Source organism: Equus przewalskii, chromosome 3 (genome assembly GCF_037783145.1).
Source record: "Equus przewalskii isolate Varuska chromosome 3, EquPr2, whole genome shotgun sequence".
In the NCBI taxonomy this organism is placed as follows: Eukaryota; Metazoa; Chordata; class Mammalia; order Perissodactyla; family Equidae; genus Equus; species Equus przewalskii.
Window position 1 is genome coordinate 44047572 of NC_091833.1, and position 13858 is coordinate 44061429.

The 13858-nt window shown below is 37.7% G+C and overlaps 1 protein-coding gene across 18 annotated transcripts in view; it reads right to left on the reverse strand.

Annotated features, from left to right (window-relative positions):
• The window catches only part of PDLIM5 (PDZ and LIM domain 5), a 196684-nt gene that overhangs the window by 125544 nt on the left and 57282 nt on the right, over positions 1-13858 (reverse strand). For all 18 annotated transcript variants that reach the window (XM_070614275.1, XM_070614280.1, XM_070614282.1 and 15 more), the window contains one exon: positions 11181-11332. In XM_070614275.1, coding sequence (XP_070470376.1) covers positions 11181-11332 — 152 coding nt within the window. The remainder of the gene's footprint in view (positions 1-11180; positions 11333-13858) is intronic.

Consider the following 13858-nt stretch of genomic DNA (forward strand, 5'->3'; position numbering starts at 1 on the left):
CAGTGCATAGGGCTGCACCTGAGATCCGAACCAGTGAACCTCAGGCCACGGAAGCAGAATGTGGGAACTTAACCACTGCGCCACTGGGCCAGTCCAATAAATACTTTTTGAGTATCTTCTATGTCCAAGCGATGGTGGTAGACACTGGAGTATGTAATAAATAGAACATTATTTCTGCTCTCAAGAGCTGGGTGTGACCTTCTTGCCACTCAGTGTGCTTACTCAGATACTCCTTTCTATACAAGGAAATACTGTATGCTTCTCATTTTAAAACTATGAAATTAAGCTTTTTTTCTTTGTTAAAATGATGATGAAGGGTAATTTGGTAGAATCCAATACTGTGGAATCATGGTCCCTTTAATCTGCAGATAAGAGAAGTGATCAGGAAAATCTTCTCATGTTACTCCTTCAACAGCCCTGCTGCCTACGTCTTTCTGTCTCCTTTTCCCTCCCCACCCTCATGCTGTCTCTCAGTCTCGCCTGTGGATAGACGTCTCTGCTTCCCTGTCTCCACCTTCAGACGGCTTAAAACGTTGTTAGCCAGTGGTTCCCAGCCTCTGAACGACACCTGAAGCAGATGGAGGTAACTGGCACACAGTTTCAAGTTTTCATAAGTGACACATGAATTCATCTGTGTACTAATCACTGTTTAAAGTCTGCTTAAATCTTGTATACACTGGATTTTTACATAAACGTAGATTCTTGTATATAAACGTAAAAAGTCTTCCTCTTCATTTAAAACTGTAATACAGTATTTATAAAATCTGCAGTTACTAAAACTACAATTAATGTGGTGGGGGAAGAGCTGCTCATGAAATATTTGACGTTAGAAAAAGGCTCTTATTTAAAGTTAGAAACCAGTGCCCCACACTGTGAGCTCCTCGAAGGCAGGTGTGAGGACTTCCCTTCTATCCACAGTGATCAGCACAGCAAGTGTTCACTTAGTACAGTCATGTGCCCATAATGGCCTCCCGGTCAATGACAGACCGCATATACAATGGTATATAGTACCACATAGCCTAGGTGTGTAGTACGCTATACCATCTAGGTTTGTGTAAGTACACTCTGTGATGTTTGCACAATGACACATTTCTCAGAGTGTATCCCAACTGTTAAGCGATGTACTATGTATACGCTGAACAAATGGATCATAAAGGTTTCCATTTAAGATACTATGACTAGGAGCTGTGCCTCTCCCCACCACCACCACGCCCTAAGGCCACACTGATTTATTCTGTTCTATTCACAGTGTGTTTTGAGATGTATACAAATGCTACTGAACAGATGCTTACAGATGAATGTGGGGGGTTCAGGCAAGGAATGAGTCTTTCTGATCTGGGTAATGGGTGCATGGTGGGCTGTTCACCAAGATAAGTGCAGGAGATGCAAACTGCTGAGCCAAGGGGTAGATGGAGCTCACTCTGACCAGGTTGAGTCTGAGGGATCTGTGGGACCTCCAGTGAGAAGCAGTTTTGGGATCACGACAGGAGCTGCAGCCAGACTCCAGTGAGCAGAAGAGCAGGGGAGGGTGAAAAGAGAGCAGAGCCGGGTCCAGCAGGCTAAGAACCGGAGCCATCTTTGGCTCTTCCCTCTTTCCTCATATCCACAGCATTCCTGTGGCTCTTAGAATACTGCTCACAAGTTCCCCTCTCTCCTGTTTCTCCTGTTTTCCATTTCAAGCCCTCAGGTAGCCAAGTTACTGCAATACTCGCCTGACCAGTCTCCTTGCCTCTGGTGTCTTTTCACCTTCTTTCAAACACTCTCACTAAATATTGCCCTGAAAATGGCACTTTTCTGATGAAAACTTTTAATACCTCAGTGTCTAAGACCTTGCAAAGCAGTATTCTCATCTAATTTTCCTTTTATTCTTATCTCTAGTTCCAATTGATCAACATGCTCATCCCAACATATACCTGGGGACAGGCGACCTCCACATGACTTCAGAGGGTATGCCTCCTTCTGAGATCTCCTCCTCTTTCTTCAAAGCCTGGTCCAAGTTTCAGCACCTCCAGGAAACCTTCCAAGGGGGTTTTGCCCTCTGAACTCCTGTAACACTTTCTGTCTCTTCTTATCCCAATGAAAAGATGATAAATTCCTTAAAGGCAGAAATCATAACTGCCTCTTTTTATATCTACCCCTTATGGTTGCTAGTCATAAGGTAAATCTGGAGGGAAAGTCCAATTTTTTAAAATTTGGAACATTATGGGATTTTTTTCCCACTAAACTTAAGTCATTCATACTAGTGTTGATGAAGGGTTTTAAGAGAAAATTACTTCTAAATGTATCATAAAAACACAGTCCAAAAGTTAGTAATTTAGCTTGATTTTAACATGCTACTCAGGAAATTAAAGGGAATACACATAAATTTGGGTGGGAGAGTGAGAGAAAAACTCATTTTTTTGTCTTTCTGACTTAAGCCACAGTAAGAGAGAAACTATATCTGCATTGTTCCTCTAAGAAAAACAAGAGGAATTAGCAGAGTAAACAAGACTAGGTGTGTACCGGTTTCTGTTTGCTGCCATAAATTAGTGGTTAAGACAATAATTTTGAACCAAAGCAGCAGTTAGCTGGCAGTAAAGCACAATGTTTGTATCCACCACACTCTTTTAAAAAGCTTTAATTTCAATTGTATGATCCAAAATCATTCACTTGACTAAACAATCCTTTCTTCTAACACGTGCATCGTCATCTCCTGGCTTACTCAGACAACTACCTACCAGACTGCCCTCTCATTTTCTCCCTATTTCCCTCCAGTCACAGCCATTTTGTTGCTAAGAAACAAAATAAATATGATCTCCTAGAAGTAACTTTACAATGGATACAATACTATTACTCACCTACAAGGGGAGAAGTAAGAAGAAAGGAGAGGAAACTTATCTTTATGTCCTAGGTTCTAGACATGTGCTATCTCATTTAATCTCTCTAACAGCCCTGGAAGGCAGTTGTTACCATGCCCATTTACAAATGGCTAACAGAAACTCAGTTATATAACTTGCCCAAGGTCACACACTAGGAAGTGGTGGAACCAAGGTTTCTATCAAGTTTGCCAGTGATTTCAAAGCCAGTGTTATTATCATTCCCCTTCTTTTAAAATTCTGCACATACAAAAAATTCTACATATTAAAATTTTCAATAAAGCTTTAAGGCTTTTTTTTGGAGGAAGATCAGTCCTGAGCTAACATCCACCACCAATCCTCCTCTTTTTGCTGAGGAAGACTGGCCCTAAGCTAACATCCATGCCCATCTTCCTCTACTTTATATGTGGGATGTCTGCCATGGCATGGCTTGCCAAGCACTGTGTAGGTCCACACCCAGGATCCAAACTGGTGAACCCCGGGCCACTGAAGTGGAATATGCAAACTTAACTGCTGTGCCACCAGGATGGCCCCTAAACAGGTTTTTAAATGTATTATTTCCTAGAATTGTTTTCCCAAAGGATTATAGATTGAAATAACTTTTCCTTTGGAGGAACAAATAAGATTTTTATGTTAAAAAATAACTACACACTTTCAAGATGTAAAGTTCAAAGAGATGAATTTCAAAATGCAAAATATACCCTGACCAACCCATATTTACCAAATCTGCTACTGTCGTATTGCTACAGACTACCAAAAAAGATGAACTAACTTGAGCCTTCAAGTTCACTTTCAACAATCTTTATCCCCAATGAACTGAAGGAAAAGAGCTATGAGATAAGTATTTCTCTTCTATGTCTGCTGATTGATTTGGTGATTGACAGTGTCATATTGAGCAAATATTCCTAAAAACATATTTTTAAAAATTCCCGAGTCTTTAGTTATTCTCGGGACGCAAAGATAGAGGCCTGCTGAAGAACTAAATCTTCAAACTCTAGTAGAGAAATAAATTAGCAAATATAGTCAACAGGCTTACAAACTTGGAAAGGAAAAAGAAAAGATGATATTCTGATTTAGGACAGGCAACAATTTACACAAGTCAGTATCCAAATGAACTCTCCTATGTAGAGGCCCACTAACCTAGTTAGCCCCCTTTTTTCTTTTTTTTTTTAGATTTTATTTTTTTCCTTTTTCTCCCCAAAGCCCTCCAGTACATAGTTGTATATTCTTTGTTGTGGGTCCTTCTAGTTGTGGCACGTGGGACGCTGCCTCAGCGTGGTTTGATGAGCAGTGCCATGTCAGTGCTCAGGATTCGAACTAACGAAACACTGGGCCACCTGCAGTGGAGTTCACGAACTTAACCACTCGGCCACGGGGCCAGCCTAGCCCCCTTTTTTTTTTTACTTTCATTCTAATATATAAGGTTTATGAAGCACATAGAAAATAATTTAGGTACAATATTTATTATAGAATACTGAGAGGTAGAGTGAAAATGAAAAGTACATTTGGACAGAGATGCTGTTGCTTACAAGTTACTCAGAGTCAGAGTTACTCCTATTGTGTTACTGTCCTGATGTATCAAATTTTATGAGGAGACTATAGTCATGAAGTCCCTTGCTACAGCAAAGAAAGTGGGGAGGGCACAGGCTTTGAACTGACGTAGGTTTGTTAGGCAAGTCAGATAAACTCTAGAAGCCATAATGTACTCATCTGAAAAATGGGTATGTTAATTCCTTTCTCGATGGAGATATATAAAAAAAGATTGCAGAAAGAGATGTCAACGCATGCTTGTCCTCCTTCCCTTTCCTAAGTGGTGCTTCTTATTTTAATGATGCAGGAAATGCAATCAGATTCAGTCCTGAAAATAGTCATCCTTCAATCTAAGAATCAAAAAATAAAACTAAAACCAACACAAACAAACAAGCAAACAAAAAACAGGGACGCCTAAATTGCAAAACAGACATTAGAAAAGCATGTGAAATACCAAGGGGAAAAAAGTCACCTGAAATGGGATAATATGCAACTCCAATTAAAAGAAAAGATAATCGAACTAAATGTCTTTTAATTCACATGAATTGAAATATCCCAGACAGGAAACTGGAAACTTTGATTAAAAAAAAATACTTCCTATTCCTATGCTATTAGTGAAAAGAAGACTAGAGTTGAACCCATAAAGCTAACAGTAAACGGATGTTAAGCAATCTGCTAAAATGAAACAAAAGATAGCTAATAGCTTCAGTCTGATACAAAAGCCGCTTTTTCTTTTTTCTTGTAACTTAAATTATTCCAATCCGTCATTCACTAGTAGTAGTTACTGGATCTCCGACAATTTTTTGTTGTTTGAAGGATGAGGAAGAGGAGGGAGTCAAAAAGAGAGTACATCAATATTTTTCAAAACTCAATCGTTCTAGATCTTTCACTTCCAATCATAACAAGTTATACACTAAATGAAGTCTAAGGAACAAAACAAACAAAACAAAACACAGATGTGCCACTACCTGAATGGTAAAAAACAAGCAAGATTAGAAAAGCTATATAGATATTCTCTGCGATTCCAAGAGGATTAATTCAAAAATATAAAATAAGGACAAACATATAAAATATCTTTTAATGATTAAATGCTGTTTGAATATCCATCTGACCTACCTTTCACCTTAAAGTCAGCAGAGCAGTACAAGTCACTTAGCCAAGCTGGCACAGTTTAAGATAACTCCAAAGAAGAAAGTCCAATTTCCTGATTCTCTCAGCCAAAATAAGCAAGCTTAAGTTAGTTTGATCTAACAACAAGCTCAAGGGAACTTAGCCATTTCAAGCTGAAAAACCAGAACAAGAACCAGAATTTAAGGGAACTTAGAAATCACCCATGACCTCATTTTACCGTCAAGAAAATTAGGACCCAGAAGTTTAGTGACTTGCCCCAATTCATACAGTAAGTTAGTAATAAGTTTATCTATGTTGTGGAGAGAATTGAATTACTGAAAGAAAATGAAATAGTTAAAAATCTTATTCACGGAATCCAACTCTAATACAATTAATAAAGTTAACAGACATCAAAGCTGTAGAAAGTAATTTTCCTTTTATTAGCTGAATAATGTAATTTAAAAAATGATCCACTTTGACTTGGATCAAAAGCATAGGCAAAATGCATTTGATATTTAAAAATAAGCACACTGCTATTTGCCTAATTTCCCCAAGAGGAAAAATAATTTTAAATAGAAATTTTCATTGTCCACTTGCAGTACTCTTAGAATCAGTTCCAGCTGCAGAAAAAACAATTTTCCAATCTGTTCCAAGGATAAAAGACAAATCAAAATGAAATCTTCCACAACTCTATATTCATTAGGATACCCAGAATAGAGCGAGTCAAGTCTTCTTTTTTAGGATATCACAGAGAGATAATACACCTGCTTTACTATATACCTCCAACTTAGACTAGTTAGAAAAAACAGTTGCAAAATAACCTTAACCATGTGAGTACCTTTATCCCACTTTTTCTTATCTAAATCCTATTCTAGGATATTGCAGTTGGACCTAAAGGAGAGATCAATTAAATATAAATATATATATATATATTTTTTTTTTTTAACAGATACATAACAATAATACCTAATGCAAAAAAAGTTCACAAAGCAAAACTGCTGGTAACTTTCATCTCAAAAACAAATGTGGGTTTTCTCTTTCACATTCGTGCCTGGGGATTCCTGTGTGGAGGGAGCAGAACCGAGCAGCCACGGTAGTCACCCAGGGTGTCTACAGCCTAGAGGAAAGGGCAGCGCCGCCCTGTCCACACTGGAGAGAGCCTGGGTCTGCTCCATCCTCCAGCCCCTCTTCCCAATAACGGAGTCCCTTCTCTCCCAAACCCTCCTGTACATCGGCCAAGCAGTTCTAACCCTCCAATCCTTTCTCACAATTTCTTATAGGTCCAGGACAACTCAATTTGATTTCTTACAGTGATCCACAAGGCCCTAAAAATCTACCTCTGACCTCACTTCTGCCCTTACTCATCTGCTCCAGACACACTGGCCTCCCTGACAGACCACCGCACCAGCTCTTCCGTTTGCCTGGGACACTCAAGACCCAAATCCAATAACCTGCTCACTAAGGCTTTCCTGATCACTCCATTTTATTCATTTTTTATTTTTTATTTTTTTGCTGAGAAGACTTGCCCTGAGCTAACATCTGTGCCAATCTTCCTCTATTTTCTATCTAGGTTGCCACCACAGCACGGCTGGCAACAAGTGGTGTAGGGCTGTGCCCGGGAACCAAACCCAGGTCACCAAAGCAGAGCGCGCCAAACTTAACCATTAAGCAACAGGGCCAGCCCCTGACCACTCCATTTTAATTTGCTATTTTCCACCGCTGGACTCCCTATCTCCCTTATATGCTTTATTTTTCCCCATAACACTTACGGCCATGTGATATCCTACAGGTTTTTCCTTACTTGTTCATTGTCCGTCTCCACTTACTACAAGGCCAGCACTATGAGGGTAGGGGCTTCTGTCTGTCTGTTCACTCCTATGTCCCCAGCACCTACGACAGTGCCTGGCACACAGTGAGAGCCTAAAAATTATTTGTGGAATAAATAAATGATTCCAAGTTTGGGAAATAATGCTAGTATCCATTAAATGTTTATTAGATACTAAAAACACAAAACTACAAAAGATGTCAAATACAAATAGCGCAAAAAACATAATCTTTGCTTTCAAGGAGTCTAGCTAGAAAAAGAGAACTAATATACATGGAGTAATTAGTTAATTACATAGACAGTATTAGGTATGATTATTAACTAATTAGGTTTATTTGTATGTGACTCACAGAACCTGCATTGTTATTCACGGTTATACCCAGAGTATAATTAAACGCTGAATCGCATGGTATAAACCTGTCATGGAGTTCAGAGGTGAAAAGAAATAAATGAGCTGCAACAGTAAGAAAAGACTGTGGGCAGGATGAGGTTTGATATGAGGTTTGTCGATGTGGAGTCATGTACTGGGAGGTGGGTAGGCATTCCAGATGAAGCAAATTTCATGAGAGGACATAAAGGCATGTGGGACGGTAAGAAACATGCCTTAAATGGATACATGGCGTTCAGTGATGAGTGTGATGATCTGGAGAAGACAATCTGAGTGGGCCTAAGTCACAGAGAGCCTCATCCTCCAAGCAGAGGACTCAAATCTGGATGGAATGACACAGCACATGCAGGTGGTGCCCTGCCTGGGTCCTCTAGAACCCTTCTGCTCGTTTGGTACACCCATCCCCGAGGTGCTCTCTGCATCGCTGTTAATGGTTCACAACAGCAACCTTCTGTGGAAGCAACAGAAACTACCTCCTAGCCTTCCCCTGCATAAACACACACACACACACACACACACACACACACATTCTTTCAGGACAGCTGGTGGACAACGACTAATAAATGCAGGGAAGCCAGGACAAAAGCCCAGTTCCTTTGCCTCAAGGCAAGATAGACTCTGTGGTACAATTTTGTTCCCAAGTTCCCTCCTGGATCAAGCTGAGGCTAGACATCCCTGAAACCACATCTTTGCTCATCTCAGTTTCTTCTTCCCAATCCTGCTTCACTCACTCCCTTGTAAGAAACATTTGAAAGAACTCCCTGCATATATCACTTGCCCATGAATCCCATCTCAGGTTCTGCTTCTAGGCAAACCCGACTAAGACAAGTCTGTAGTCTGTAAAGGAAAGTACTACATATTCATGAAGAAAAGTCCATGTTATGAAGAAAAGAACACAGAGAAAGTACTGTTGTAACTCACTCAGTTTGGAAGGAGAATGCAGAGCAGTTTGGTTGGACACCGTGGTTCGAATTCAGAAATAAGTGAAAGAAAAATATTTGCTTTGATATGAGAAAGAAACAGAACTTAGGAAGAGAATGGCCTTAGTATAGAAAAGAAATGAAGATAACTCTTCAAAGTATTATTTTTTCTTAAAAGGCAAAAAAAAGTATTTTTTTCAGTAGCATTGTCAACTGTATACCATGAATTCTCTTCAACGCAAATCTCTTTTCAGGCTGACATTTTTTAACACAAGAAGTGTTCAAAAACTTGAGCAGAATTACAATGAATAATAACAGGACTCTAAAATTCTCTCACATGTTGGGTCCCTGAATATCTGTATTCAGAAATATGAAGACAAGATTAAGTAGCATCCCCAAATGTTTATAACAAGTTGGTTTATTAGATTTTCTAAGCAGCTTTAAAGAATCTTTATTAGAGTCAGTAGCAGATTACTTAAATAGGAAATGCATCCAAATAAGGTAACATTTGGTTTTCATCTATTCTTAGGGGACCCAGAAGTGTTTTCAATAGAAACTAAGATACTGGGTCCTGGGTCATAAAATAGGGCGCACAATGTAAAAACAAGTAGGCTGGTGTGAAAGAAACAATATATGGTCCAGGAAAAGAGCTTAGACCCTCTAGAAACTTTCAGCTTCAGAATTTGAGAAATTGCCCATAATCATCTGTATTTGTTTTGTTTTGTCAATATCTGAGACAAGTTAAGCTTCTTGACTTGGTTCCCTTTCAAAATTCATACTTAGTAAAAATGCCTATAAATAAAAATGACTACTTTCACTTAATTTTTAGTTATGTGTCTCAATATATAGAACAGAAAGGATACTATCGAAATAAAACTTTTTAGTATGGTTACTTTTTTCACTGATTACTCATATACGCGTTAAAAAGTATAGCTAATAGCTATCAAAATTTAAACACACATAACCTTCAATACAACAGACCTACTGAAAGTAATTTCTCCTACAAAAAGAAAAATACCCAAAAAAGGAAACTGGTAAGAAAGTCATGACACATCAAAGTAAGTCTAAGTTCATAAAATTTTTTTTGTTTTTTTCCTGAGGAAGATTAGCCCTGAGCTAACATCCATGCCAATCCTCCTCTACTTTTTTGTATGTGGGATGGCTCCACAGCATGGCTGATGAGCAGAACAGATCCACACCCAGGATCCAGACCAGTGAACCTGGGCCACTGAAGCAGACTATGTGGAACTTTAACCACTTGGCAACAGGGCCAGGCCCCATAAAAACTTTTTTAAGACCACTTGTCCTGCAGACAAGTACATATAATTTACCATGTATATATCCTTTAAATAGTCCCAGGAAATACTCCAAAAAAAAAGGTTCAATAGCCAAATATATTTGGAAAGTACCATGTGTTATTCCCCTATTAAAGATTTACAACACACATGATAACTTACGCAAGACCATGAGATATTTTGCAAGAAAAAATGGTGTTTTCCAAATTTTATAGAACAGAGAACACTTTTGTAATCAGCAAAAAACAAACTTCCTTACAACCCTCCATAACCACCCAGGGAATGAACCTTCCTTACAACCTGAAGTTCAGAGCTATCATTCAGGCACCCTCCATCCATTCCCTCCTTCTCCTCCCTTCCCCTCAGACCAAGATACTGAAGAGGTTCTCACTTCATAATTCATAATAATCACAGGGACCATATTAAAATATACTTCTTCATCCTTACTTCCAGATGTTCTGACTCCTATCAGTATTTTTAACAAGGGATCCAAGTGATTTCAATGCAGGTCAAATGTTGGGATGCTCAAAATCCCTGATGCAGTATAAGCAATGAGATGATTAGCTATTTTATAACTGAGGCCAGAGTAACTTTAAAAAAACAGTAAGTTCACAAAATCTGGACTTCAAATAAGTATATTACAAAATTATTTTTCTATCTAGGAAAAAATGGGCAAAAGGCATACTAAGAAAAGCGAAATCAGGGCCAGCACCAATGGTCTAGTGGTCAAGTTCTGTGCACTCCACTTTGGTGGCCCAGGTTTGGTTCCCAGGCACGGACCTACACCACTCGTCTGTCAGTGGCCATGCTGTGGCAGCAGCTCACATACAAAAAAAGGAAGACTGGCAGCAGATGTTAGCTCAGGGTGAATCTTCCTCAGGGAAAAAAAAGGAAAAGAAAAGCCAAACCATACTTTAAAAGAATACCATCTAATATACTGCCCAGAATATTAAGGTCAAGAGTTTTACCCTATAATAAGAATCCTTAGTCTGTGCTCCACTGAGAAATTTCAGGAATTCTTAAATTCTCTAAAACTCTACACACAATTTTTATGAGTATGTCAATGCATAATCCAAAAGCTTTCACCAATTCTCGTTCTGCTTCATTACCCAATTTAAGAGCCATTCTATTTTTTATTTATCTACCTGAAATAATGGCAGCAGAAACTGCTTCTTAGTTAACACCATGAGTCAGACGCACAAAAACACATTCCTCAGTGTTGTTTTCTCTCTCAAAGCCAAACAGAAAGCAATTTACCTTTGCAGAGTCATATTCAAAGAGCCTGTACAGCCCTTAATCTTGTTCTGGGCTTCGAGATGAGTCATTCCTTGAGCACTTATTCCATCAATGCTGAGAACCACATCGCCTATTCTTACGTTCGCCTGGGATGCTTTGCCGCCATCCTTTAGCTGTAATAAAGAGATTTCTTTAGAAGTGTCACTCTTTAAAAAATAAACAATAATAAACATAAATGAAAATTACACTTTTCCTTATTTTGAAGGAAAAGTATATAAATATACCATTAGACAAAGTAATAAAAATTATCTTGCTTATAAAGTTAAAATTCAAATGACTTTCATGTTTATTTTCTTAAATTCTTATTTGCTCTCTAAAAATCTAAAATAATTTTCTGAAAAAGGTTCCCTGATAATTCCTCCATTTCTTTACTGTGTAACAGTAGTGTGTGACTGTCATGAATGAAGAAGTCAAGGAAACGTTTCAGCAGAAAAGGAATGTAATCTGAATAGGGTATTTAACACTCCTTTAGAAATAATTTTTAAAACTCTTTAAACAGCTTTACTTTTGTTTGAACACAAAGAGTAATACAGATGGAGGACCCACTGAACACTTCTTCCTGTTGACATCCAGCGTTTGGGGGACTGAGTGATTCTGTATCACAGGTCAAAGTACCTTTTACACTGGATGTGCCTCCTGCTCCAGGCACTGAGCGGAAGGGGAAGGGAACTGAGACTGTCAGACTTTGTGTGTACCACAGGCTTTAATCCCCAGTCTTCCCTGCCTTCTCTACAAAATGTTCTATGTGTTTACATTATTTAGTTAGATCTCCCTCAAACTCCACATGTATCTTTTCATTGCTCCAAAATAAGCAAATATAAAATTGCAGTAAAATGAAAGATGATGCAATTTTAAGAGATACCTAAAAAAATGGAAAAGTACAAATAAAAAGAAACCGTTCTAATTCAAATGACAAGCTCAGAATTCACCAAGTACAAGCAGATCACACTGAATATTGGGTTGATGGAAGACAGTGAGATGAGGCCCAAAAAAAGAAACGAAGAAAATAACCAATATTCTTCTAATACTTAAAACTAAAGATTGTATACAGAGTTTCTATTAGAGATGACGGAAAAATTCTGAAAATGGATAGTGGTGATGATTGCACAACATTGTAAATGTACTTAAAGCAACTTAGTGAAAACTTAAAGATGGTTAGAATGGTTAACTTTTATGATATGGATATTGTACTACAACTTTTAAAAAACTAAATATCCTGGAGAACATTTTATTAAAATCACTTGTTAATCAAAAAAAAATATCCCTCGGCAAACTGAAAAGTACTGAGTGCTGGAATTCATAATCTGGAAGCAAAGCAATAAATACAATAGATATTGTAAGTGCAGTTAGGTTTTGATTACTATCGGTTGTCAAATTCTTAGTACACAAGAACAAGTATTTGGATCTAAAATCAATAAAACAGTATTGACAGCTAGATCCGTGGAGGCAGGGCCCATGTCTGTTTCCTGCCTACCACACCCTAATGCTGGACGTGTGCCTGACACACTACAGACCTTCACGAAATACAAGCTGAATGAGTGGATGCTGTGTATTTATTATTCAATACGGGCAAATCTATGGTTTGTTTTAAACTGTGAAATTACGAAAAACTAAAATTAACATAAATTGAAACAGTTCATTTTAACATGTAGCTATCAAGTGATTGACATAGTTCTTGAAATTAGTACTAAGAAAAAGTATCTATTTGAGCAAGGAAATGTAAAGTCTAACAGACACAAAGTATAAAAAAAGATTTCACACCTTTCAAGTGAAATATTCTCTATCACATACACAGTATATAGTGATTTTGTTTTCATCTTTGTACTAATAGAAACAAAATAACAGAACAATTCCTCTCAGCTCCCCAGACACTTAAAGGTAAGAAAAATTAATGAAATGTTGACACTAAAGAAATTTCCAGAGTAACAAAACAGATCAAAATTTAACTCATATCAAATTTATCAACATAGCTATTATATATGCATATATATATATATATGTACACATACACACAACTTTTATTATACATTAAACAGTTGACAAAGTAGTTCCAAAATTCAATGAAAATTAAATGAATCAGATTTCAGGATCACAGGATCAAGAAGAAAATAATTAAGATAGAACTTTGTTAAGTATATTTGTAAAATACTGTATAGACAGATATATTCACTAAAATATAAAAGCAACGTTTATGCGTGTGTTTGGGAGTAAGAAAAAAGTCTTCAAAAATGATAACTACTGTATGGTTTTACTATATTAAATAATAGGTGTGAACAGCCTTTTAATAATTAGTATTTATTTTTTATTAAATATTAAAGAAATCATTTGACAACAGAAGTATTATAATTGTTCTTCTCTACACTGAACTAAATTATTTAAATTGTGAAGGACATTTACAAAGGAAACAGTTAGTAAGCCAGCAACGCCCCCACCTCCTATGGGACTTATTTATGGGGCTGTTAGAATGATCAAGTGAGACATGAGCTCAATAAAGGTCACTGTTATTACTATTCCCTTGACCTCAGATCCCTAATCTGAGCAATGTGGGGGCTGTATTAGATGATCTCAAAGGCCTTCTGAGGTCCCCTCCAGTTTAAAAGTTTATCTATCTGTGAGCTATCTGCAAAAAGGTACAGATC